Below are 21,478 nucleotides of genomic sequence, written 5' to 3' on the forward strand. Positions count from 1 at the left end.
TTATGGTAAATAAATTGTATCTAAAATTTTAAAAATTTAAATCACCTCCTCAAAGAGACCTCCCCAGACCACACCAGGACAAGATGTCCCATCACCACACCTTGCTCTTTTCACTCTGCTGCTTCCTTGCCATATTCTACTCAGGACACATTGTACCCTGGGGTGATCTTGCTCATTTACTACAACCTTATTGATTATCAGTTGTCATGTGTGGTAGATTAATAATGGCTGTCCCCAAAGACATCCACATCCTAATCCCCAGAGCTTGTAAACATGTTATCTTAGATGGTAAAAGGGACTGTGCCAATGCGATTAAGCTCCTTTAGATGGGGAAATTACCAACCTCTGTGGGTATCTGGAACTTTCATGAGCTCATACTACCTAGTGCAGACAGGGACTACAGGAGAGAGGCCACAGCGTCTCCTGTATAACTTAGGGTGCCTGCCAGTGAGTGGCCCCAAGAGTTCTATAGGCTCACAAATTTTCTGTTGGCTTTAGTTCTCCATCAATGACCCACAGTGCTCCTGGGAAAATTCTTTTCACTCCCTGGAGGTCCTGTAGATGAGAGAGAGGCTCAGGGGATTGGTGGATGAGGAGATGGGTTAAGAAAGGATGTGCCCCGCATGGTACATGGCACCCAGGGTGCAGGGAAATATCATTCCCTGTTGGGAGCCCTTATTTGGAATTAGGTGGGGGTCATTGTTCCGGCTGAGGCAAGGATGCTTCATGAGTAAAGACAACCCCAATGGGTAGACAGGGAGAGAGGGGAAGGAAGGCCTCCCGCGTCCCTCGTGCTGTGTGTGGTGCTCCTGGGTCCCACAGGGAACCTGGGGGGCCTGTCTTGCTTTGTGGTGTCCTTGCCTGGGGCTGCAGTTCCAGGGCTGGCCACAAGGGGCGGCCTCCCAGGTGGATGCAACTAACTGGAGCAGGAAGGAGTCATGCGGGGGTCACGCAGGCCGTCCCGCAGCCTCGGAACCAACTCGCACCTCCCATTGCTAGCGTTGGTCTCCAAGCCTGAGCTGGTCCAGAGCGGGAGGGAGGGCTCCAAGATCCTCCCTCTTACTCATTCAGCAGCGAAGCACCAAGCCCTCACCCCGGGTGGAAGCCCCGATGTTTCCAAGGGTGATGCTGAGAACGACCCAGGGCCCCTGTCCACCAGGAGCTCAGTCTGGAGGGAGAGGAACAAAAGCTCAAAATCAGAGACCGGTGAAGAAAAGAGCACTGCTAGGGGGAAAACAGTGCTGCAGGGGGTACCTGGGTCGGAAGGTTCGAAAGTCCTTACTAAGTGACATTTGCTGTGGCCAGAAAGACAAGAGGGCCCTGAACACGTCAGGGAGAGGGCACCCCTGGTGCAGACAGCAGGCACTAGTGAGTTTGGCCAGAGGCCTCAGTCTGTCCATCATCAGGAAGGGTGGGCGGGGCTAGGAGGTCCCAAGCCCCACTCCCGGGAAGCCCGGGCCTGGCCTAGGTCCGAGCAGTTTTCTGTGCGTGCCCTGCCCCCTGGTGGGCGCTGGCGGTAGCGCAAGGTGAGAAGAGCTGAGGATAGGGAACTGGGGGCTTTTTTTTTTTTTAAAGAATAGTTTATTTTTATTTTTTTAAAAAGTTTAAAATATCTTCATTGATTTCAGAGCGAGGAAGGGAGAGAGAGAGAGAGATAGAAACATCCATGGTGAGAGAGTCACTGATCGGCTGCCTCCTGCCAGCCCCCTACGGGGGATCGAGGGCGCAACCCCGGCACGCGCCCTGATCTCCCGGATCCTAGGTCGATGCTCAACCTCTGCGCCTGGTTTTACTGATTTTTAGACAGGAAGGGAGAGGAGGAGAGAGAAACACAGATGTCCTAGGGCGCAGACCGGACAGATGGCTAGTGGAAGGCTGGGCCCGGGGACCCCGCGCGGGCTGGGACTCCGGGGCGGGTCTGCGGGCAGTGGGAGGAGCTTGGGTCGTGGAGCTCCGGAGCCAGCGGGACTAGCGGCGGGTGGTGGGCGGGCGCGCGGGCGCGGGGAGGGGCTGCGTCCGTGGGCGGGGCGAGCGGCTCCTTCGCCTTTCCGCTGACCTCCCCGGCCCCGCCTCCGGCAGCCGGCCTTCCGTCCCGCTCCATCCGCCCTTTTCCCGAGAGGGGGCGCCGGGGGTAAGGCGGGGACCCGGGCGTACGGAGTCCCTGGTCTCCGGGTCGGGGTGAGCCCCTGCGTCCGTCCTAACGCCGGTCTGGCCGCTGGGGGTGAGTCTGCACCCCGCAGGGACAGGGGCGCTCCCTCCGCCCCACCCTGTTCCCACGCGGTTCCTGGGCGGAGGAGGAGCGCTCTGCGACCCGCGCCCCGAGCCCCGAGCCCGCACTGCCGGCGGGAGTCGAGGTGCGCGCCTGGGCTCCCCGCTCCTGGGTGCGACCCCCGGCTGCGGCGCACAAGGCTCGCGCCTGGCTCTGCGTGGAAGGAGCGGCCCCGGCTTCTCGGGCCCGCGGGCGGCGGGATCTAGCGGAACCGGCGTCGAGGCGGGGCTTGGGGACGCTGCGCGCCCTGCCCGGGCGGGGAACCCGAGGCCCGCAGCGGGAGGAGGGGGAGCGGGCTCGCCAGAGGCCACCGGACTCCAGCTCCGGGATGTTTCTCTGACCTCGGGCTGCCTGGGGTCCTTTGCTCGCTGTGACCCGGACCAAGCCAAACGCTTTACAGCCCTTCCCGCACCTCATCCTCGGGGGTCCGTATTGTCCTTTCTCCCCGCCAACCCAGCCCCATTTGTCCCGGGAGATCCCTGAGGCTGGGGGGGGGGGGGAGTGACTTACGGGCTCCCAAGCCTGTGAGCGCTGGAGCGCGTTCCCGCGGCCCCTGGAGCGACCCGCACGCCCTCCCCGGGGGACGCGCGGCCGTGTGCGGGCTGCAGGGGCGCCCGTGTCCTCGCGGTTGCTCCCTGGACCCCTTCTCCAAGTCCGGCCCAAACGCCCCCCTCTCGCACTGTAGCCCCAGCCCGGGGCCCTCTGCTCACCGCCGTGGGAGGAGTTTGAGGGAGACCTGAGTGGCCAAGCTGGGGGCCCAGTGTCCCCCCCAAGGCACCGCTGCTGGCGTCCGCTGAGCGCTGAGCTGGTGAGAACTGGCGCCCGGAGCCGCAGGAGCTGGGCCTGGGGTCCCCACTCCCCTGGTGGGGCAACAAGAATGGGGCCACTGTCTTTGCAGGTGTTCCCGGCACCGAAACGGGCTCGGAGAGAGGCTGACTTGCCAAGGCACACCCACCCTCAGCAGGTGCCTGGCCTCAGGCCCGGCACCCAGCCATGCGCTGCCACAGACTGGCCCTGGGCCTGGGGCTCTGCCTGCTTGTGGGCATGGCCCTCTGCGCTCTGTGGTGAGCATGCCCCATGGAGCCCTCCAGCCCCACCTCAGACTCCTCTCTTGGCATCTCAGCCCCCAGACCTCACCCCTTCAGGGGATGCCCACCTCTCCTGTCCCCCAATGGGGACCGCAGATCCACTACTGGGGCCTTCACTCCCACTAATGTGCACCAAATGGGTTTTCAGCCTCTGGGCCAGCTGCATCAGCTGTGTTTTTCCTTCCCAGGGTATATGTCGAGAAGTGGCTGCCATTCTCCTATGTCCCCTATTACCTCCCCTGCCCAGAGATCTTGTAAGTATGGGGCTGGGAGAACTGGGGCACTGTGGGCTGCAAGGAGTGGGGGAGATGGGAGTTTTAAGGTCACTTTGGCTGCAGGTTCTTAGGTCTTAAGCTCACGATCAGTATGGAGTGTTTGGGTAATTTATGGGCTGCCTTGTTTCGGTCTTTTTGTGTCCTTGCAACACCCCTTCTGCAGTTGGACCTTGAGCATGTTGCATAGCTCCGAGCCTCACTTGCCGCGTCTGTAAGATGGGATGGTAGGAGTGCTCCTCCCGGGCTCCCGGGATCATAGAGTGAGAAGGTGCCTGAGTAGCCTGGGGTGGCACCTGACTCATAGTGGGTGCTCAGGAAACAGGGCTTTTAGGACTTGACCATTTTGCTCAACTCTGTGTTCTATGTGGATTCAAGGGACAAATTAACATGTGACTAAAGTCTTGCCCACATAACACATCTGACTTTTTGACAGTTCAGAGTGAAAAAATGGGTTGGGACAGTGTCAAGGGGGCATCTGGCCCCACCGTGTCCTGTTCCGTGACAACTAAAGGAAAGTTTAAAATCTGGAGCATAGCCTACTAATTAACAAGGCATGTTTTATTATTATAAAAACTTAGACTATAGCCCCAGCCCAGTGGCTCAGTTGGTTGGAGCATGCACCAAAACGGTTGTGGGTTCAATTCCCAATCAGGGCACATACCTAGGCTGTGGGTTTGATTCCCGGTCAGGGCGCGTGCGAGAGGCAGCTGATCAGTGTTTCTCAAGTCAATGTTTCTCTCCCTTCCTCTCTCTCTCTAAAATCAACAGAAACAGCCCTGGCCGGTGTGGCTCAGTAGTTACAGCATCGGCCCATGCACGGAAGTGTCAGGGGCACGTACCTAGGTTGTAGGTTCAATCCCTAGCCCTGGCTAGTGTGGGAGGCAACCAATCAATGAGTCTCTCACATCGATGTTTCTCTCTCTCTCCCCCCTCTCCCTCCCTTCCACTCTCTCTAAAAATCAATGCAAAAAAAAAAAAAAAAAAAATCCTCTGGTGAGAATTAAAAACATAATAATAAAATAAAATCAATAAAAGCATATCTTTGAGTGAAGATTAAAAAAATTTAAACATAGAATATAGTAAATTAGGAAGCTGGAAAACAGAAAAGACAAAAAAAAAAAAAACCCTGTTGGGTCCCACCAGTCTGAATCTTGCTCCAATTCCGAAGTTTGTTTTCAGCTTGTTGGTTGCTGCACTTTGTAAATGAACACACTGGGCATCTACTTGGTTCTAAAAGCAGAAAGGCTGCTTGCCATTGAAAATAGTTGTGATCTCAGGTTACAACTAGTGAAATTGAAGCAGTAATCAAAAAGCTCCCAACAAACAAAAGTCCTGGACTGGATGGCTTCACAGGTGAATTTTACCAAACATTCAAAGAACTAACACCTGTCCTTCTGAAACTATTCCAAAAAATTCAAGAGGAGGAAAGACTCCCAGGCTCATTTTACAAGGCCAGCATAATCCTATTTCCAGAAGCAGATAAAGACACTGCAAAGAAAGAAAATTAGCCCAGCCGGTGTGCTCAGTGTTGAGCGTCAACCCAGGAACCTGGAGGTCACGATTCAGTTCCCCTCAGGGCACATGCCCGGGTTGTGGGCTCGAACCCCAGTGGGGGGCATGCAGGAGGCAGCTGATCGATGAGTCCTCTCTCATCATTGATCTTTCTATCTCTCCCTCTCCCTATTTAAAAAAAAAAAAAGGAAAGGAAATAAAATGGAAGGAAATGACCTGCCAATATCCCTGATGAACATAGATACAAAAATTCTCAATAAAATATTAGCAAACTGGATCCAGCAAGACATTAAAAAGATCATACACCATGATCAAGTGGGATTTATTCTGGGGGTGCAAGGTTGGTACAATATTTAAATTTTTAAAAAGTTGTGATCTTAATGTTTTTGCGATTTTTATCCTGTTTCCCAGGAGTGGGTTTATTTTTCCTCCTGTGTCCATACTCTTCCTGGTCACCATCGCTTAATTCCACAGGGAATCCGGTTCTTTCCAATTTCCCAGTGTTCTAAAGTAGTTCCTAAGGAGCAACTTTGGATATAAAGCTTTTTCCATCTTAAAGGTCTTTTCATCTGGTGTGTTACCTTCCTGGGTCAAAGGACATGGAGAGGTTCTTGACCTAGCTTGTCAGGTTGCTTTCCAGAAGGACTCAGGCACACCCCATGCACCCCAATACTGCCCCTGGGCCCCTGCTGGAGGGACCAGGAACTAGAAAAATTAAATACCAAACCCCCTTGCTGACTGGAGAGGTAGGAAATGCTGTCTCCTGGCTGAGATTTCATGTGTTTCATTCCTCCAAGCCCCCCTCTCCCCCAGGCCTTCTGCTTTCCCATTGATCACATTTCCTCTCCCAGGTCCCCTTCTCCCTTTGGCCGTATGCAGTTCTCTGTCATCACCCTCAGCTGAGCACATTTGCTGCATTTTTTTCCCTTTCCAGTTTGTCTATCTTTGGGTTCTACCGAGTTATTTTTTTCTAGACACCAACCACCCTGCCACTCGGTGACCCTGGACAGATGCTTCTGTAGAAGCCCAGCCCCTGCAGAGCAGACAGCAGTGGGGAGGGTTCCCAGTGCCGCCTGGAACCTGGGGGGTGCCTGCCTCCTGGGGTGCTGGGCTAATCTCAGCTTCATTCTGCCACCGCCTGGCACTAACGGCTTTCTTGTCTCTGTCCACTAGCAACATGAAGCTGCAGTACAGGGGGGAGAAGCCATTCCAGCCTGTGGCACAGTAAGTGGACTGTCATTTTCCCCTTTGTGGCCCAGGGGTGGGGGCTGCTTCTTTCACCACTGGCCCTTCTCGGTTGCAGGTCACAGTACCCTCAGCCCAAGCTGCTGGAGCAGAGGTAGGTGCTGATTAGGGTCTGGGTGCAGCATGGAGAGACCTGGGTTGGAAGGTGGGGGGTCAGAGCTCTGACTGATAACTTGGGGTGGTGGAGGGGCCAGGTGGCCTTGGTGTTCAGGTAGGCGGAGGCCTGGGCTCCAGTCTAGCTCCAGTCACACTATTTGTGTGACCCTTGGGCAGGTTACCCAACTGCTCTGCACTTTTTTGGTCCAGGTGGGTGGTAATAATAATACCCACTTCACAGGAGGCTGGGCAGGGTTTGTGAACTGCGATGCATGGTGCCTGCTTCATGGCAGGTGCTCAATCCAGCACCAGTGACAATATTGACAACCCCATTCATTAGGCACTTAGCCAGTGCCTCACATGCCAGGCTCCTCTAGACACCTGAGGTGCCTTAACTCCTGGTCCTCCCGACCACCCTGGGAAGTAGCTGTTACTATCCCCATTTTCTACCTGAGGATGCTGAGGCCCAGAGACAGGGACGAAGCTACCGGGGGTCACACAGCATGGGAGGCAGGGCCAAGGTGAGCCAGAGGTGTTCACAAGGGAGGGTCTCAGCCTCCTTGGCCTCCCCTGCTGCCAGGCCCACAGAGCTGCTGACGCTCACGCCCTGGTTGGCACCCATCGTCTCTGAGGGAACCTTCAACCTGGAGCTTTTGCAGCACATCTACCAGCCACTGAACCTGACCATTGGGCTCACGGTGTTCGCTGTGGGGAGGTGAGTAGCAGGCTGGGCAGGGGAGGGGTGGTCCTCTCTCAGCCACTGGAGCTCACAGTCTGGGGTGAGGCAAGAGCTGGACACAGCACCCCGCCTGGACACCAGGGAGGCCACGAACCAGGTGCTGCGCCGGGGGAAGGTAGAGAGGAGAGTGTGCTGGTGGAAGGGGGGCTTCCTGGAGGAAGGGGGTCTGGCCCTGGCATGGAACAGGAGGGGGAGGCAGCCCGAGTGAGGGAACAGCAGAAGCCAGGTGGTGGTGCTGCTGGAGCCACCGGGGATGACGGGTTCTTGCCACCAGGTACACCCGCTTTGCCCAGCACTTCCTGGAGTCGGCGGAGCAGTTCTTCATGCGCGGCTACCGCGTGTGCTACTATGTCTTCACTGACGACCCCGCGGCCGTCCCCCAGGTCCCCCTGGGCCCCGGCCGCAGCCTCAGCGTCATCCCCATCCGGAGGCACCCCCGCTGGGAGGAGATCTCCATGCGCCGGATGGCGACCATCAGCCAGCACATCGCGCAGCGCGCGCACCGGGAGGTGGACTACCTCTTCTGCGTGGACGTGGACATGGTGTTCCGGAACCCCTGGGGCCCTGAGACCTTGGGAGACCTGGTGGCCGCCATCCACCCGGGCTACTACGCGGCACCCCGCCAGGAGTTCCCCTATGAGCGCAGGCTGGTTTCTACTGCCTTTGTGGCGGCCGGCGAGGGAGATTTCTATTACGGTGGGGCGGTCTTTGGGGGACGGGTGGACAGGGTGTACGAGTTTACCAAGGGCTGCCACATGGCCATCCTGGCGGACAAGGCCAACGGCATCATGGCAGCCTGGCAGGAGGAGAGCCACCTGAACCGCCGCTTCATCTCGCACAAGCCCACCAAAGTGCTGTCCCCTGAGTACCTCTGGGATGACAGGAAGCCCCAGCCACCTAGCCTGAAGCTGATCCGCTTTTCTACACTGGACAAGAATACCAACTGGCTGCGGAGCTGACAGTAGAGTTGGGGCTGCCATGGGCAGGGACCCAAGCCCTGCAGCCAGCTTCCCCCACTGGAGCACCCTGCTCGCCCCAGCGGAGCACTCAGCTTGTACCAGTCAGTGCCTCACTTCTCAAGCCTTAGCTGAGACCTGCCCTGTCCTGCCTACCTCTCTGTCAAGAAAATCCAACTGGAAAGCAGATGTGGAAGAGCCTTTATAAACTGTAAAGGGCTGTGCCCACATGAAAATGCAAAGGTCAAATGTTGCCCAAGAGAAGGAGGGCCCAGAGGCTCCCCAGCAGATGTGCCTTCATGCCTTTGGGGCAGCTGTCATCTGCCCTACTCAGTGCCTGCATTCCCACCCCTGCCCCCTTTTGTTGCCCGTTGCCCTTCAAGTTGCACTTGTCACTGCTGGTTGTGAAAGGCATCCAGGTCCGCTTTTCTCTGGCTGCAGGGCTCCCAGTACAGTGATGTCCCCCAGCCAGATGGACCCAACTCCTCACTCAGGACCCTGGAGTGAGCCTGTGGAATGGCTCTCTCTGGTTTCCAGTCCAGCTGCACCCATGGCAGCCACCCTCCCTGGCACTTGCCACTTTGTAAGAAGGTTGGGGCAGCTTTAATAAAGGTGGCATGTGCTAGCCCCTGACCAGGGTTTTTCCACCTGTATATCCGAGTGTCTGTGCTGCTGGCTATAGGTGATACAGGCAGCCTGCATTTCAAATGCAGTCAACTTGGGTAAGGGGGGGGGGGCACATTTCCAGAAAACCTAGGCTAAATCTGGCTGCCACAACAAGATTTCATCCCAGTTCTCCTGGGAGACTGGGTGAAGTGCAGTGTGCTGCCAGACATGTCATTCCCAACTGAGTCGAGGGGGCAGCAGAGCCCACCAGCTGGACCCCCTATGGGCTCTCAGTCCCTGAGCACATAAGTGTTTGCCAGTCCACCTGCACCTGCATCAGCCTCAGCCCTCAGGCCACTGGTGGGCAAGCTGCAGGCCTAGAATTAGAGGACCTTCAAGCCCTCAGTGTGGCCCCAGAAGGACTTCAGAGCCCCACAGTGGTTCTGTCACCTTGGGGTAGGAGTGGGTTCAGGGCTTGGCCCAGTGTCCCCCACCTGAGGGCAGCAGCATCTTTGCCATGGAGAGGAGACATGGAGGGCAGGAAGGGGTGCACTCTGGCCATATCAGGATGAGTACCCACCCACCTAAATGCCCCTGGCAAAGCTGGGTGCCAGCCCTGGGCCTACTCTTCCTGTAATGTGGTTTGGCTGGTGATCACAAGGGTCAGGCAGACCGAGTAACCAGTGTGAGGAGACAGCCTGGGCTGGAGAGGCCCTGGGGTGCTTCCTGGGCAAAGGGACAGTGTGGACCTGTGGCCCATGTGGCCTCATTGGGGAGCACCTTCCCAGGGAGGTTTGGGCCTGGCCCAGGGGAGGCAAGAGTCTGAAGCAGGGTGGTGTTGCAGCAGGACCTGCCCCACTGGGTTTGAACCCAGGTTAACCTGACCCCAAAGGCTGTGCTTGCCCTGGAGCCTGAGGATGTGACCTCTGAGCCCAGCCTTGTATTTGTCATTTTGTTCATTGCTTAAAGTACCTCTGCAATTTAAAAAACTTCAGAAGCCCCAAAACTGATCTGTTCTGGCAAGACTGGTGCCTGTAGCTAGGATCTGGTCCTGTCAGACAAGGGCTGCTGGGCTGTCTCCAGGCACCCCCACCTCCCTGCTGGTCAGGCTGGTCCCCAGCCCCCAACCCTTTAATTCTTCCCATCCATGGAGCATCCCTGGCCAAGGCCCTCAGCTCCTTTCAGGGAAGTAGCTTGACCCCTGGTTAGGTTCCAGGAGTTGGGTCCTGTCACTGGTGTCTAAGGGCCATGTCCTGGGATGGGGACCAGGGTCAGCCATAGTCCCCAGGGGTGAGGGCCAAGGCTGAGAAGGCTCTGGGTCTGAGAGAGACTGGGTCCAAAGCTGGTCTGGGAGTGAGGTGGGGGTTCCTCTCCCCTGAAAGGCTGATGCAGGGCCACCTCTTCCTGAGGCCTTCCCTGGCCAGGGAAACCCCAACATAAGACAAGGCCTCCGATGGTCAGTACAGGACTCAGGGATGGCAAAGAGCAAAGATTGTGAGCCCCCAGTTCACAGCTGGGGTTGGCCACTCAGAGCTGAGCGATCCTGAGTACTGGGGCTCCTGAACAGCAGTAACTACCCCAACACCAGCCCATCTGGTGGTGATCCCTCCTTCATGGGCTCCTCCAGCCAGGGCTGCAGCCGGGACAAGGTGGATGGACTGCGTGTCTGGGGTCCTGCCAGGAAGAAAGGAGAGAGGGGTACAGAGAAAAGGTGGAAGGGGCGGCCTCACCTTGCTGCTTGCACTCGGTGTCCGTTCCCATTCCCAGGTCCCCTTGACCCAGCCATCCACCGAGCTGCCTCTGCAGGTGGCAAATAGGGACCAGAACGAAAGCACGGGGGTGTATACGCGATGACTCCCTGGTCTCCAGGTCTCCACGTCTCCACGCCCACAGGGCCCAACACCCGGCGGACTTCGCCGGGTTGGGCTTTGGGTGGCCCGAGGTCCTAAGGGGGTGTAGGGAGCACGCAGCAGGCGACGAGGGCTGGAGACGCGGGACTCGCGGAGCGGCGTCCCCGGGGCGCTGCGCGCGCGCGGCAAGGCGGGGCTCACGTGCACGCGCCGTGCGAGGGCCCGAGCGCGCGCCCGGCCGTGGCTTCCAGGCCCCGCCGCGCCCGCGGCGTCCGCACAGCGCGGGGAGGCGGGTGCGCGCCCCCGAGCGCGCGCGGCGCGGCCCGCCCCTCACACCTGCGGCGGGCGGGGCGGGGCCGCGGCTGACCCCGCCCACCGGCCGCTGCCCCGCGCCCCGGCGGAACCGTGCGGCAGGGCCCGAGCGGCCGGCGGCGCGGCGCGGCGCAGACAATGGGAGCGGCGCGGGCGGCGGGGGCTGCGCGGCCCCGGGCCCCGCGGGGACGAGAGGCCGCGCCATGAGCCTCGAAGCCGGGCGCCCCCCTGTGCGGCGCGCGGGCCGAGGCGAGCGGCCTCTGCGAGTCCCGGGCCCCACCCTGGGGCTGGCGATGCGCTGCCAGGGCTGAGGATGATGGTAGATTGCCAGGTGAGTGCGCGCCCGGCCTGGCCGCCCTCCCCAGCGGCGCGGGCGGAGGGAGGACCGCGGGTCCCCCGCCACACCCCATCCGGCGGGAGGGAGCGCGGCACTGCGTTCACGCTCGGCGCGCGCTTACGCAGTTCCGCGTTCAGTCCCTCCTGGTACAATTGGGAAACTGAGGCCAGGAGAGAGGCAGGGAATGCAGAGGAGCAGGGAGGGGTCCAGCCTGCTAGGCCAGCCCCAATTCTCCCGTGGGGTTTCCTTTGGGAATGAGAGCCCCTAAGATCCTGGGGGTACCCCTGTTCACCCTTCCCTTGTGGGGCCCTTTCCTCTGGGCATCCCCACGTGGGCACAGGCACGTACACGCACATTGACTTCACAGGTGGGGGCCGTGGAGTGTGTTCAGAGGAGAGTGCACCCTGTGCAGGTGACAGGGAAAGCAGAAAGAGGCTGGAGGCAGCCCGGCATCAGGCAGGAGCTTCTAGTCTCCTAGCAACATGCCAGGCTCCTAACATGGGGAGGGGAGAGGTGCCGGACTGATGGCCAGGGAGTCCCAGAGGTGCCCAGGGGTCTGCCTGGGTTAATGCCATACCCAGGGCAGCGTGGAGGGGACTTGGAGTCCTGTGTCCTCCACTCTGGGCTCCTGGAACTAGGAGGAGACCCCCTGCTTATTATTAGGGAGGGGGCTACAGGAAAGAACACCTCAGCCTATTCCTTTATAAATTGAGGTGCAGAGATGGCGTGACACCAAGGGTCCCATGGGCCCCTAGAAGAGTCTTGTCCCTGGCTCTCCATCCATAACCCACTGTGCTCCTAGTCCTTGCAAATTGCTTTCTACTCCCTCAAGATCCTTCTGTGCAGCTTGGGGGTTTGGGGTTCCCGGGGCCTGGGTAGTGCAGAACATGGCAGAGCACTGGACTACTCATCTGGAACCAAGGACAAGGCCATCCTTATTGGAGCCTTGGGGTCTTCATTTGGAATTGGGTCTGGAGTTATTGCCCTGGCTGGGGTGAGGAGACCTTGTGAATGAACTAGACAGCAGGATAGTGGAGGGAAGGCGGGGAGCGAGAGAGGCTTCTGGGGTCCCAGAAGTTGCCCCCTGGAGCTTCCAGGTCCTGTTCCTTTGCCCTCTGGTGCCAGGGAGAGCAGCTGCCTTGACTACATTCAAACAAAGGTGTGTGTTTTGTTTTCTGGTTTTCTTGCCTGGGGAATGCAGTGCTGGGGCTGACCACCAGGGGGCGGGCTGTGCCCACTGCTCAATGGAGCTGCTGGAGCAGGGAAGGGACACTCAGGGGTCATTCTAGGCATCCCGCCGCCTCTGACCCAACATGCACCTTTTGTTATTTGTCTCCATGTCCACAGTGTGAGCTGCCCAGAAGCGGGAGGGGCTCCGAGACCCTCTCATTATTTATTCAGTGTCTGCGCCCCCAGCAGCCATCCTGAGCAGGAGCTCACAGCCTGGAGGGACAGGTGGACAGAAGCACAAAAGCAAATCCATATGGGAGAGAAGAGCAGTGCAGTGGGGAAGGGAAGCAGGTGCTGAGGGAGGGCAGGACCCTAGGTCAGGTCTAAAGGTCTCCAGAGTGACATTTATACTGTCATTAGAAGGACAAGAGGAGTCCGCCCTGCCCAGGTCTGGGAACAGTGTGTGGGTTGGGGGGTAAGGGGAGCTCAAGGTGCGGAGACTCGGAGGAGGTGTCCTGTGGCCAGGGTTGGTTCGAGGAGGTACAGTGCTGGGGGTGATAATTGGGGCTGGTATCTATTGTGCGCTCACCTGTTCTCTATCTTCACTGCCCCAGCTCACCACCTGCGTCATCAGCAGGTTCCTGGGGCTGTGCCTGGAGCACTGTCTTTGCTGCACTCGGCTGGGGTAGCAGAGGTGGGCCCAGTCGGGATTGTATTTGCTTCCTGGGGCTGCTTTAACAAAGTACCACAAACTGGGTGGCTCAAAACAACAGAAGTTTCTTCTCTCTCAGTTCTGGAGACCAGAAATCCGAAATCAGGGTGTCGGCAGCGCAGTGACTCTCTGAAGGCTCTAGAAGAGGAACCTTCCTGCCTCCTCCCGCCCACCTCTGGTGGCTACCGGCTTCCTTAGTGTCCTTGTCTTTTAGATTCATCACTCTAAACTCTGCTTCTGTCTTCACATGGCCTCCTCTGTTTCTGTGTCCAATCTTTCCCCTTCTGCTAAGGACATCAGTCGCTCGATTTTGAGTAGGACCCACCCTAATCCAGTGTGACCTCATTTTACCTTGATTCTATCTGCCAGGACTCTATTTCCAAATAAGGTCTTATTCACAGGTGCCTGGGTTTAGTTAGGATCTCAACATATCTTTGGAGGTAAGGGGTAAGGCACAATTCACCCTACAACAGGGACATTGGCTGATTCTTTCCCTGAAGACCAGGTACCCAGGTGCTCACAGGTACAGGAGGAGCAGTTGTGGTCTGAGACAGTCTTGGGATTTGCCTGCAGCTGGGGGTTGTGGGTGTAAGTGGAGCCTGAGGTGTGCTCAGGGACAGCTTGCTCCCCAGGCTCCACTCATCCTGGAGCAGTGCCAACAGGTGGTGCTGTGACCAAGGGGCTGCTCCAGCATTGCTTTGAGTGGCAACAGCATAGACAAAGGTCTCATCTCCAGTTTCCAGGAGACAACACTCAACTGTAAACAGACAGGGAGCACAGTCATTTCAGGGGTGACATACTATGGAGGAAGTCAAACAAGGCAGAGACATGGGGTAGTGATGGTGGCGACTTGAATGGGCAGCCAGGGAGCCTGGCAGGGGCACAAGTGCAGCTGTTCGGACGGAGTTCTCTTCCTCCTTCACCTGCAAGCTGAGCTGCTTCCAGGGGTCCTGCAGCTCTGGTTCCCCTGTACTTTCCAGACAGCTCTCCCGTTACTTCAGGGCAGGGTGTGTCCCAGGCCTGGGGGGGGGGCACACGGAAGGCAGTGGGCTGAATGGGAATGAGTGGGCTGTCCGGGCATGTTGAGGCTGGAGGAGTCCCTTCCCTAGAGACCCTGTCCCAAGCTGGGGTGGTGCTGCGTGAAATCCCCCCCGTTTGCATGGTGGGGTTCCGCCCTGTCCTCCTGTACAAAGCAACGAGGGCCCCCAGCTCCTCGCAAGAGAGTGGGCTCCCTCGGGCATCAGTGAGAGAGCAAAGTCCTCCAGGAGTGGAGGACATTTCTTACTGTGACCCCTGGGTGCTTCTGACTCCACAATCCTGATGCCACTAGCTCTTGACAGTGGCTCATTGATTCGAACAACAGATATTTATCCGGGGCCTCTCTGCTGAGCACCTGGCCTGTGCAGAGCACTGCGGCTCCTGTCTGAGGGGATGAGACTGTGGAGCAGGGATGTGGGAATGGGTGTAAAACAAATGAGAGCCTGTGGGGAAAGCACTGGGCTGCCAGTAGGGGCACGCCAGCTTCGGGGCCGTGCTCTGCAGAAGAGCCTCCCAGGCCACTCCCATGCCTCTCTCCTGTGCTGTGGAGGCGCCTGGTAATGACCGCTGGCCCATAGCGTCTTCCCTGCACCTGGCCTTGGGCTGCAGTGTTTCACTATCTGTGAGATAGGTGCCACAGCCATCCTCATGGGTGGGGAAACTGAGGCACTGGAAGGTGAAGGGACTCCCACTGCTAGGTAGTGGCAGGACTGGTGGGGGCAAGTCCCTGGTGCAGACAAGCCTGGAAGGGGTCAGCATGGGTGATGGGACCAAATATCTTCCAATTATAGGGAGCTTCCAACAGTCAGGGCTGGGCAGGCCCCAAGGTGGTGGTTGACAGTGCGAGTGGAGAGGCTAATGAGCCGCTTTCTTCCTCTCCCCCTAATGAAGGCCTCGGGCTCTGGGCTCTGCATTGTCTCAGGTTCTGCATGTTTGAACCTCAAGGAGTCTTCTCTTAGGGTCACATCCTCCTCCAAAGACAGCCAAGCCAGGGAGAGGGCATTCCCCTAAAAATGACAAGCCCCAGAAGGGAGAGTTTCCATGGCAACCCAGAGCAGTTGCTTGGCAACTACAGGACCCCAAAATACTTACCTGCTGGAAAGCTCAGGGCTTGGGGCTTTCCGATGGCCTGTGTGTGGACCTCAGCTACTCCTCATGGCTGATCCACCCCCACTTGGCATCCCCGCCGCACCTCCTTGATCCTTCCTGAGGAAAACCCCAGCCAGCTCCCCACTTCCCATCACCTCACCCTGCCAGCTAGGAGCTGGCACCAGGCCAGTCCCCTAGCAACGGAGGCTGTTTCCTGGATACCTGAGTGACAGGTGACAGTGATGAGGGAGAAATGTCAAAAAATGCAGGCTCAGAGAGCACAGTGAATGAGGCCTGGTGCCAGCCAGTGAGGGGCGGGGGGCCTGGTGCCTGTGCTTTGCATCCCCTGTACCCTGCAGCCTTGAGCAACCTGGGCCGGGGCGCAGGATGGCAGGGCAGGGAGTGGCTGGGGTGTGTAGAGCCTGTGGAATGGGGGGACTGTGGTTCTGGGCCCAGGGGGAGGCAGGCAGCCTCACCATTAAGGCTACTGGCTTTGGAGATGGACACCTGAATCTGTGTCCCGCCCCGCTCAGCGCTTGAGATGGGGTGTCCTAATCGGGGCGTTGAACCCCTCTGAGCCTTTCTGCTACCCTGCTGTGAGGAAAATAGCCACCTCTGAGTTGCTGTGGAGATGGAGGGAAATGGGCCCTCTCAGGGGCTGCTTTAGTTTGTGGGTGCTGACCCTGGGTCCAGCAGTGCAGAGTACTCAGATGGGGGGGTGTCCAGCCAGAAGGGAGGGAGGTGCCAAAGCCCCGGGCCACAGGAAAGGGCCCCCGTGGTGGAATGCAGGGTGACTTTGGAGCTGGTATAGATGAGGTCCAGTGGCCTGCACCTGTTCTCTCTGGGGAGGGCAGTGAGGGGTGGGGATGTTGATACCCCCCCAGGAGTTCAGGGTACACTCAGGGAACCAGGATTATAATCTCACCATTCTCTCTGTGACCTTGGGCCATAAGCTCACCCCTCTGAGCCTCCCTGCCCGCATCTGTCACACAGGGAGAGGGTGTGCCCACTTCTGGAGTTGCCCGGAGGCTGACCTGGTGCCCTGTCCCTGTGCTGGACTCCTGTGTGGGGTCTGTGGGTGGTGGGGTCTTGTGGTTGATCCCGCGGGACTGCACAGCCAGACTCCGCCTCGCAGACCCCCGTTAGAGCCAGCCAGCGGTGGGAGGGGGCGCGGCGAGGGTGGCGCAGACAGTGGCCCCAAGTGGGGCCAGAGGTCTGGGGGAGCAGGGCTCCTGGGCTGGCAGGGAGCTGCAGGCTGGGCTAAATTCGTGCTGGTGGTCCTGTCGAGTGCTCAAGCCTGAGCGCTCGGGTGGAGAAGAGGGGCCCAGGAAGGGAAAGAGGCCACCCCTCACCCCCCCTCCTGCTAACCCCAGGAGAAGGGGCAAGGGAGGAGGGGCAGGAGGCTGTCAGCTGTCAGAGGGAACTCAGATACCAAAATATGGGAGTGCTGACCCCACCCACCCTCTGCTCCCTGAGCGGTGGGTGCAGAATTAACCAAAATGAGGCTGCCCAGCATCCTCCCCTTAAGAGGGGACCCAGGTTGTCCCCTCCTTCTGGGTTGGATGGGATCCAGAATTGGTTCTCTTGGGAGAGGCACAAGGGCCTCTTCTCTGGAGTCTACCTGACTATGTAGAGCTGGTCAGTCCAGAGGAACGTGTCCTTGGCAAGTGAGTGGCCCAGAGTCCAGAAACTTCCCCACCTGCACCCCTTCCCCTCCACTCACCCCATCAGGACTCCATCCTGACCACAGGCCTTTGCCCCACTAGGCCCTTTCCCTGCAATTGTCTGGCCCCAAACTGGGAGGGTAAGAATGTGGGGGAGGAAGAGGGTACTTAAGCCCTTGGAGCTGTTGCCACCTGAACTTCATTCCAGTGGGATTTTTACTCTACCTACCCAGCTCTGACTAGGCTGTGGGCCAGAGGGAGGAGGCAGCCTGGCCCTGATTATCTCCATCACCATCCATCTCAAAGGGGCCCTCGCCCCTGGGGCATGTGGGAGGTCGAGGCTGTCTAGAGGTCAAGGGGGAGTGGATGGGAGCCCTGGCTTTGACCTCAGAACCCCAGACAGCTAGCTTCCTTAATTCTTTTTTTCCTTGGTCCCCTCACCTGTGGACTCATGGATATTAAGGTGTATGAAATGTTCCTGAAGCACCTGGCACTTGTCACAAGCAGGCCCTCTGCAGGTGCAGGAAATGTCTGTTCCCCTCAATGGAAGGCAGATGGCCGAGTGGCCCACCAGCTGTGAAGATGGGCATCCTTCACTGCCCTTGGGGAGCTGGGGGCCAACCTGAGTTGAATCCACATTTTTCCAGGTGGGGAACCAGGGGCCCAGAGAAGTTCAGCAAATTGCCCAGGACTGACTTTGATTCCCACCTGGATCGCCTCAGTCCCTGAGGCCACAGTTCCAGGCCCAGAGCGTCCACAGGGTATGCTAACCAGGAAGTTACCTGGAGTGTCCTTTGACCCTCTGGTTGCTCAGGGTTGAAATTCAAGGGTGAGGCAGTGGACCTAGCCCTGGGTGGCAGGGAGGTGACAGCTGTGGGCTTCGGGAGTGGGCAGGTGCGCAGTGTCTGTCCTGGGAGGGCTGAGCTGGCCTCCCTCTCATAGCCGCCGATTGCGATTCTTCAGGATTTCAAGGGGAGTTTCCTTCCCAGACTCTCGGGACTGGAAAATCCTGGCACAGAGCACATGCGCCTTCCCCTCCCTCCAGCCCTGGCACCGAGTGGGCACAGGGTAAGCCCTGAGGGAATGTGGACAGTGGGGCCATGGAGTGGCCATCAGGGTTGCCGGGTTTCTGGGGGGTGCCTTTGGTGATGATAGGCACCATTGAGTGACTGTGTGACCATGTGCGTTATCTTTTGCCACCTGTATGCATGGCAAAGTCCAGCTTTTGACAGAAGGACAATGGTTGGCAGGAGGGTGGGACAAGGGCAGTGTCTCTGAAACGGGTCACTCAGCCCCAGGGCCCTGGGAACCCAAGGCATTGCCCTCCCCCTCGCGTGGGGGAATTTCCTTGCTGGAGAAGGCCTGTGGGAAAGAGGGCAGCGGGCACCGGCCCTGCCACCTCCTGGCAGCCAGCTGGAGCCCCAGGTCCTTTCCAGAGGCCAGGGCAGCTCAGGAGGTCCCCCTCTGAAAGGACAGTCTTGCTTCCCAGCCCCTGAGCCCCCACAGGCGGGTGGTGGCGCCGGGCACGCAGTGTCCCTGGCACGGCAGGCCGCCTCCTCACTACAAGGGCCCGTTTGTCCCAACTTCGCTGGCCCTGAAACCCCAAGTAACCAGGCTCTGCTGGGCACAGGGGCTCAGCTCTCTCTCCTCAGCCTCAGCAGACCCTGGTTGTGCTTTCTGAGGGGCTTCTTAGCCCAGTTCAAACACTGAGGCAACTTCTACATTACCATGAACAGAGACCCATTCCCCACTCAAGGGCATGGGGCACCCAAGTTTAGGAAGGAGGAAGAACAGGTTGAACCAGAGCTGAACTGCCTGCCTCTACCACTGACACCTGGAGGCCGACTTGATTTCTTAGTTTCTTCCCCCCACCCCCCACCAAGAAAGCTTGGCTGCCTGACTCCCCTGCCTGGGCTTGCCTCCCACGTCTGCTCCCAGCCTCGCTCTCAGGAAAGCACTTTCATGGCAGGTTGGCAAAGCGCCATGCTCTTCCTCCTTGCCATCCCTCAGGCTATTCTCCAGCCTCATCACCTCCTCCAGGGAGCTTTCCTGGTGATCTTCCCACAAGGAACACTTTGGCCCTGAACTCTGAATATTTTCGAGTCCGGGAACTTTGAAGCAGGAGGAACCATTTGGACCATCAGGTCCACTTGTTCATCCAGGTGTTGGTTGGAGCTCCCATGGGCCAGGAACCATGCCAGATACATCAGAGAGCAGAGGCCCTGCTCTCAAGGAGCTTGCACTCCTTCCAGTTTTAAAAAGAGGGAAGAGCTTAAAGAGCGCTTAGAACACCAGAGCCCTTTCCACTCCTGTGATGTGCGTGCCCGTGTGAGGGGTATAGCCATCCGTCTACCTGTCAGCAGCGTGAGGCTCACGACAGGCCGGCAGGCATCATTCAGCACTTGGGCATGAGGGGCGACCAGGACAGGTGTGGCTGTTGTCCTCAAGGGAGCTTAGAGCCCAGTGAGGTGGTTGGGGGCAGGCACGAAACTATCCCACAGTCGGTGAATTGATTTTATTAAGGTTTTTTACTGCATGTTATTTTCCGAGCTCAACTACCCTATTTAAAGTCACAGCACCCAAACCCCCTTCATAGGCCCCGTCCTAAGTGCTTCCAGCTGATACTTCATTTAACCCGGGCAGGCTTTTGGAGGCAGAGGTCATCCCACGCATGGCCCAGGTTGAGGCTCAGCAAGGGAAGTAACCTGCCAACTTCCCCCAGCCAGTAAGTGGCAGGCTGGGGGTTTGAATGCAGAGTCCCAGCTCAGAGCTGCCGCTTCGACTCTTAAAGTTCTCAAAGTTGAACATTGGGCTCCTTGGGAGCTGGATGTGGGGGCAGGCCCGAGAGGGCAGGGAGCTGGCCTCATCTGCCATGGGAGGGGGCTGCCGGTGCCCTTGGCAACGCTGGCTCCTGCCAGGCATGACGCCAGCGGGAGCGGCTGGGGCAGGGCCTGGATTCTCGGATCTTCAGCTTCTCAGCAACCTGTATGACTCAGTGGGTTGGTAAAAGGCCAGCCAACGCAAGGGATCCCTGTGGCAGGCTAACAGCAGCCGGAGCCGCCGACCCTGGGTTACTCTTCTGCCTGGGGTGGGGCCAAACCTAAGTTTCCAAAACAAACACCCCCCCCCCTTTGTCCCTCAGCAGGTGCTTCCTGTGGCTCAACCATTCTGGGGGTTCCCCAGGTCTCCCTTTTCTGGAGGCTGTCCTTCTACGAGTCACTCTGAGGCTGCAGCCCCCATCAAGCCTCCTGGAAAGCAGGGGCCCTGCCCACAGAAGGTCCCATGGGGATAGAATCGTTCTGGGCTCTTGTTGTAGAAGGCGAGGAGCAGCTGGGAGCACCAGTCTCAATACCAGACTGCTGTGTGGTTTTGGGTGAGTTTGGGACCATCTCCAAGTTTTTGTCTCCAAACTCACCTGCAAACCTGCCTCATGTATCATGACAATTAAATGATAGCCATACCGGCACATCAGTGAATAGTGGAAATGCTAAGGGGTCCCTGACTCGGGCTTAGTCACTGGGTTGGTGGGGAGGGCAAATGGGAAATGGAAGTCAGAATCCAGAGCTGGGCCTCATACAGGGGACAGACCATCCACCCTGCTGACAGGGACCCAGCAGTCCCAAGCCTGCCTATGCTGCCGGGAACAAATCCACTTGTGATCTTGAACCTGGTGCAGAGTGGAGGAAAGCAAGCTGCCCTGGGGGCCGATAGGCCTGCTGCGCACCTCACCTTGGAACTGACCCGCTACGCAGCCTTGGGCAAGTTATTTCCCTTCTCTGGGCCTGGATTTTCTCAGTTCGACAACAGATAATTACTGTGGCTTCATCAGATTCTGAGTGGGAAAGTGCTTTGTCCCCGTGGAGGAGCACCAAAGGCAGGGCCTGGCTGGGCTCTGGGGGAGTAGGGGCTGTAGGAGCTGCTCCCACCTCCAGGGCATCTAAGTGTGGGCAAGTATTTGCCTCTAGGTTGTAGGGTGTCCGATGCTTGCAGTGCATTGGTCCCTTGGAGTCTCTCAGTCAGAGCCGAAGAGGGGGGAGAGGCCAGGTATGGAAGCATGCCTGCACCTACGCCCTCCCTCTTCCTGGCTCAGGGGCTGGGTCACTGGCTTTCACAGCTGTGGCGTCACCCCTACCTAACAGAGCCAGGCTGGCAGGGAATGTGTGTTAAGCGACTTGATCATGGGCCTCAGGTTACCAGAAATGAGGGGGAGGGGAGCTGGGCTGCCCCTAGCCCCCAGCCAAACCCCGAGTCAGGTCAGAAGGCTGCAGGAAACAGGAGCAAAAGCCAGGCGAGGCCTCTCCTATCTGCTTCCTGGACAGGATGTCGTTCTGTGTAAACAGCTTTGAGAGGAGTCACCACTCTGGCTGAGTCACAGCTCCTAGCGACAGCCACGCAGTGTTTATCAACAAGGCGCTTCACCTCCACCAGGGCCTGCCCCCAGGAGCTGGGAAAGGGGAGAGGCCCCCACAGATGTGGGCTGTAGCAGGCCCCCCCCAGGAGTCCTCCCCCAGAGAGGGCTT

General features: G+C 58.3%; 2 protein-coding genes across 5 annotated transcripts in view; both read left to right on the forward strand.

Annotated features, from left to right (window-relative positions):
• Nucleotides 1–2,165: 2,165 nt before the first annotated feature.
• On the forward strand, nt 2,166–8,833 carry LOC107524628 (globoside alpha-1,3-N-acetylgalactosaminyltransferase 1 (FORS blood group)). Of its 4 annotated transcripts, none has more exons than XM_016196585.2 (7): nt 2,166–2,221; nt 3,168–3,333; nt 3,546–3,611; nt 6,318–6,368; nt 6,448–6,483; nt 7,066–7,200; nt 7,499–8,833. In XM_016196585.2, the coding sequence occupies exons 2-7, from the start codon at nt 3,263–3,265 to the stop codon at nt 8,181–8,183; spliced, it is 1,044 nt and encodes a 347-aa protein (XP_016052071.1). In that variant the 5' UTR covers nt 2,166–2,221; nt 3,168–3,262; the 3' UTR covers nt 8,184–8,833. The 4 variants fall into 4 exon arrangements, with proteins under 4 accessions (XP_016052071.1, XP_087679111.1, XP_016052069.1 ...); XM_087822985.1 differs by lacking the exon at nt 2,166–2,221 and adding an exon at nt 2,583–2,694 and having other exon boundaries at nt 2,955–3,333; XM_016196583.2 differs by lacking the exon at nt 2,166–2,221 and adding an exon at nt 2,583–2,694.
• A 2,313-nt stretch (nt 8,834–11,146) lies between these two features.
• RALGDS (ral guanine nucleotide dissociation stimulator) overlaps nt 11,147–21,478 on the forward strand; it is a 41,403-nt gene continuing 31,071 nt past the window's right edge. The window contains exon 1 of the mRNA XM_087822987.1: nt 11,147–11,279. Coding sequence (XP_087679113.1) covers nt 11,262–11,279 — 18 coding nt within the window. The 5' untranslated portion in view covers nt 11,147–11,261. The remainder of the gene's footprint in view (nt 11,280–21,478) is intronic.

This window comes from Miniopterus natalensis, chromosome 12 (genome assembly GCF_054644295.1).
Source record: "Miniopterus natalensis isolate mMinNat1 chromosome 12, mMinNat1.hap1, whole genome shotgun sequence".
Classification (NCBI taxonomy): Eukaryota; Metazoa; Chordata; class Mammalia; order Chiroptera; family Miniopteridae; genus Miniopterus; species Miniopterus natalensis.

Bases quoted from the DNA above. Each gene is read 5' to 3' on its own strand.
- LOC107524628 (XM_016196585.2), top strand. From the start codon at position 3,263: ATGCGCTGCCACAGACTGGCCCTGGGCCTGGGGCTCTGCCTGCTTGTG. The intron at 6,369-6,447 runs GTAAGTGGACTG...TCTCGGTTGCAG, and splicing joins CCATTCCAGCCTGTGGCACA to GTCACAGTACCCTCAGCCCA. The intron at 7,201-7,498 runs GTGAGTAGCAGG...TCTTGCCACCAG, and splicing joins ACGGTGTTCGCTGTGGGGAG to GTACACCCGCTTTGCCCAGC.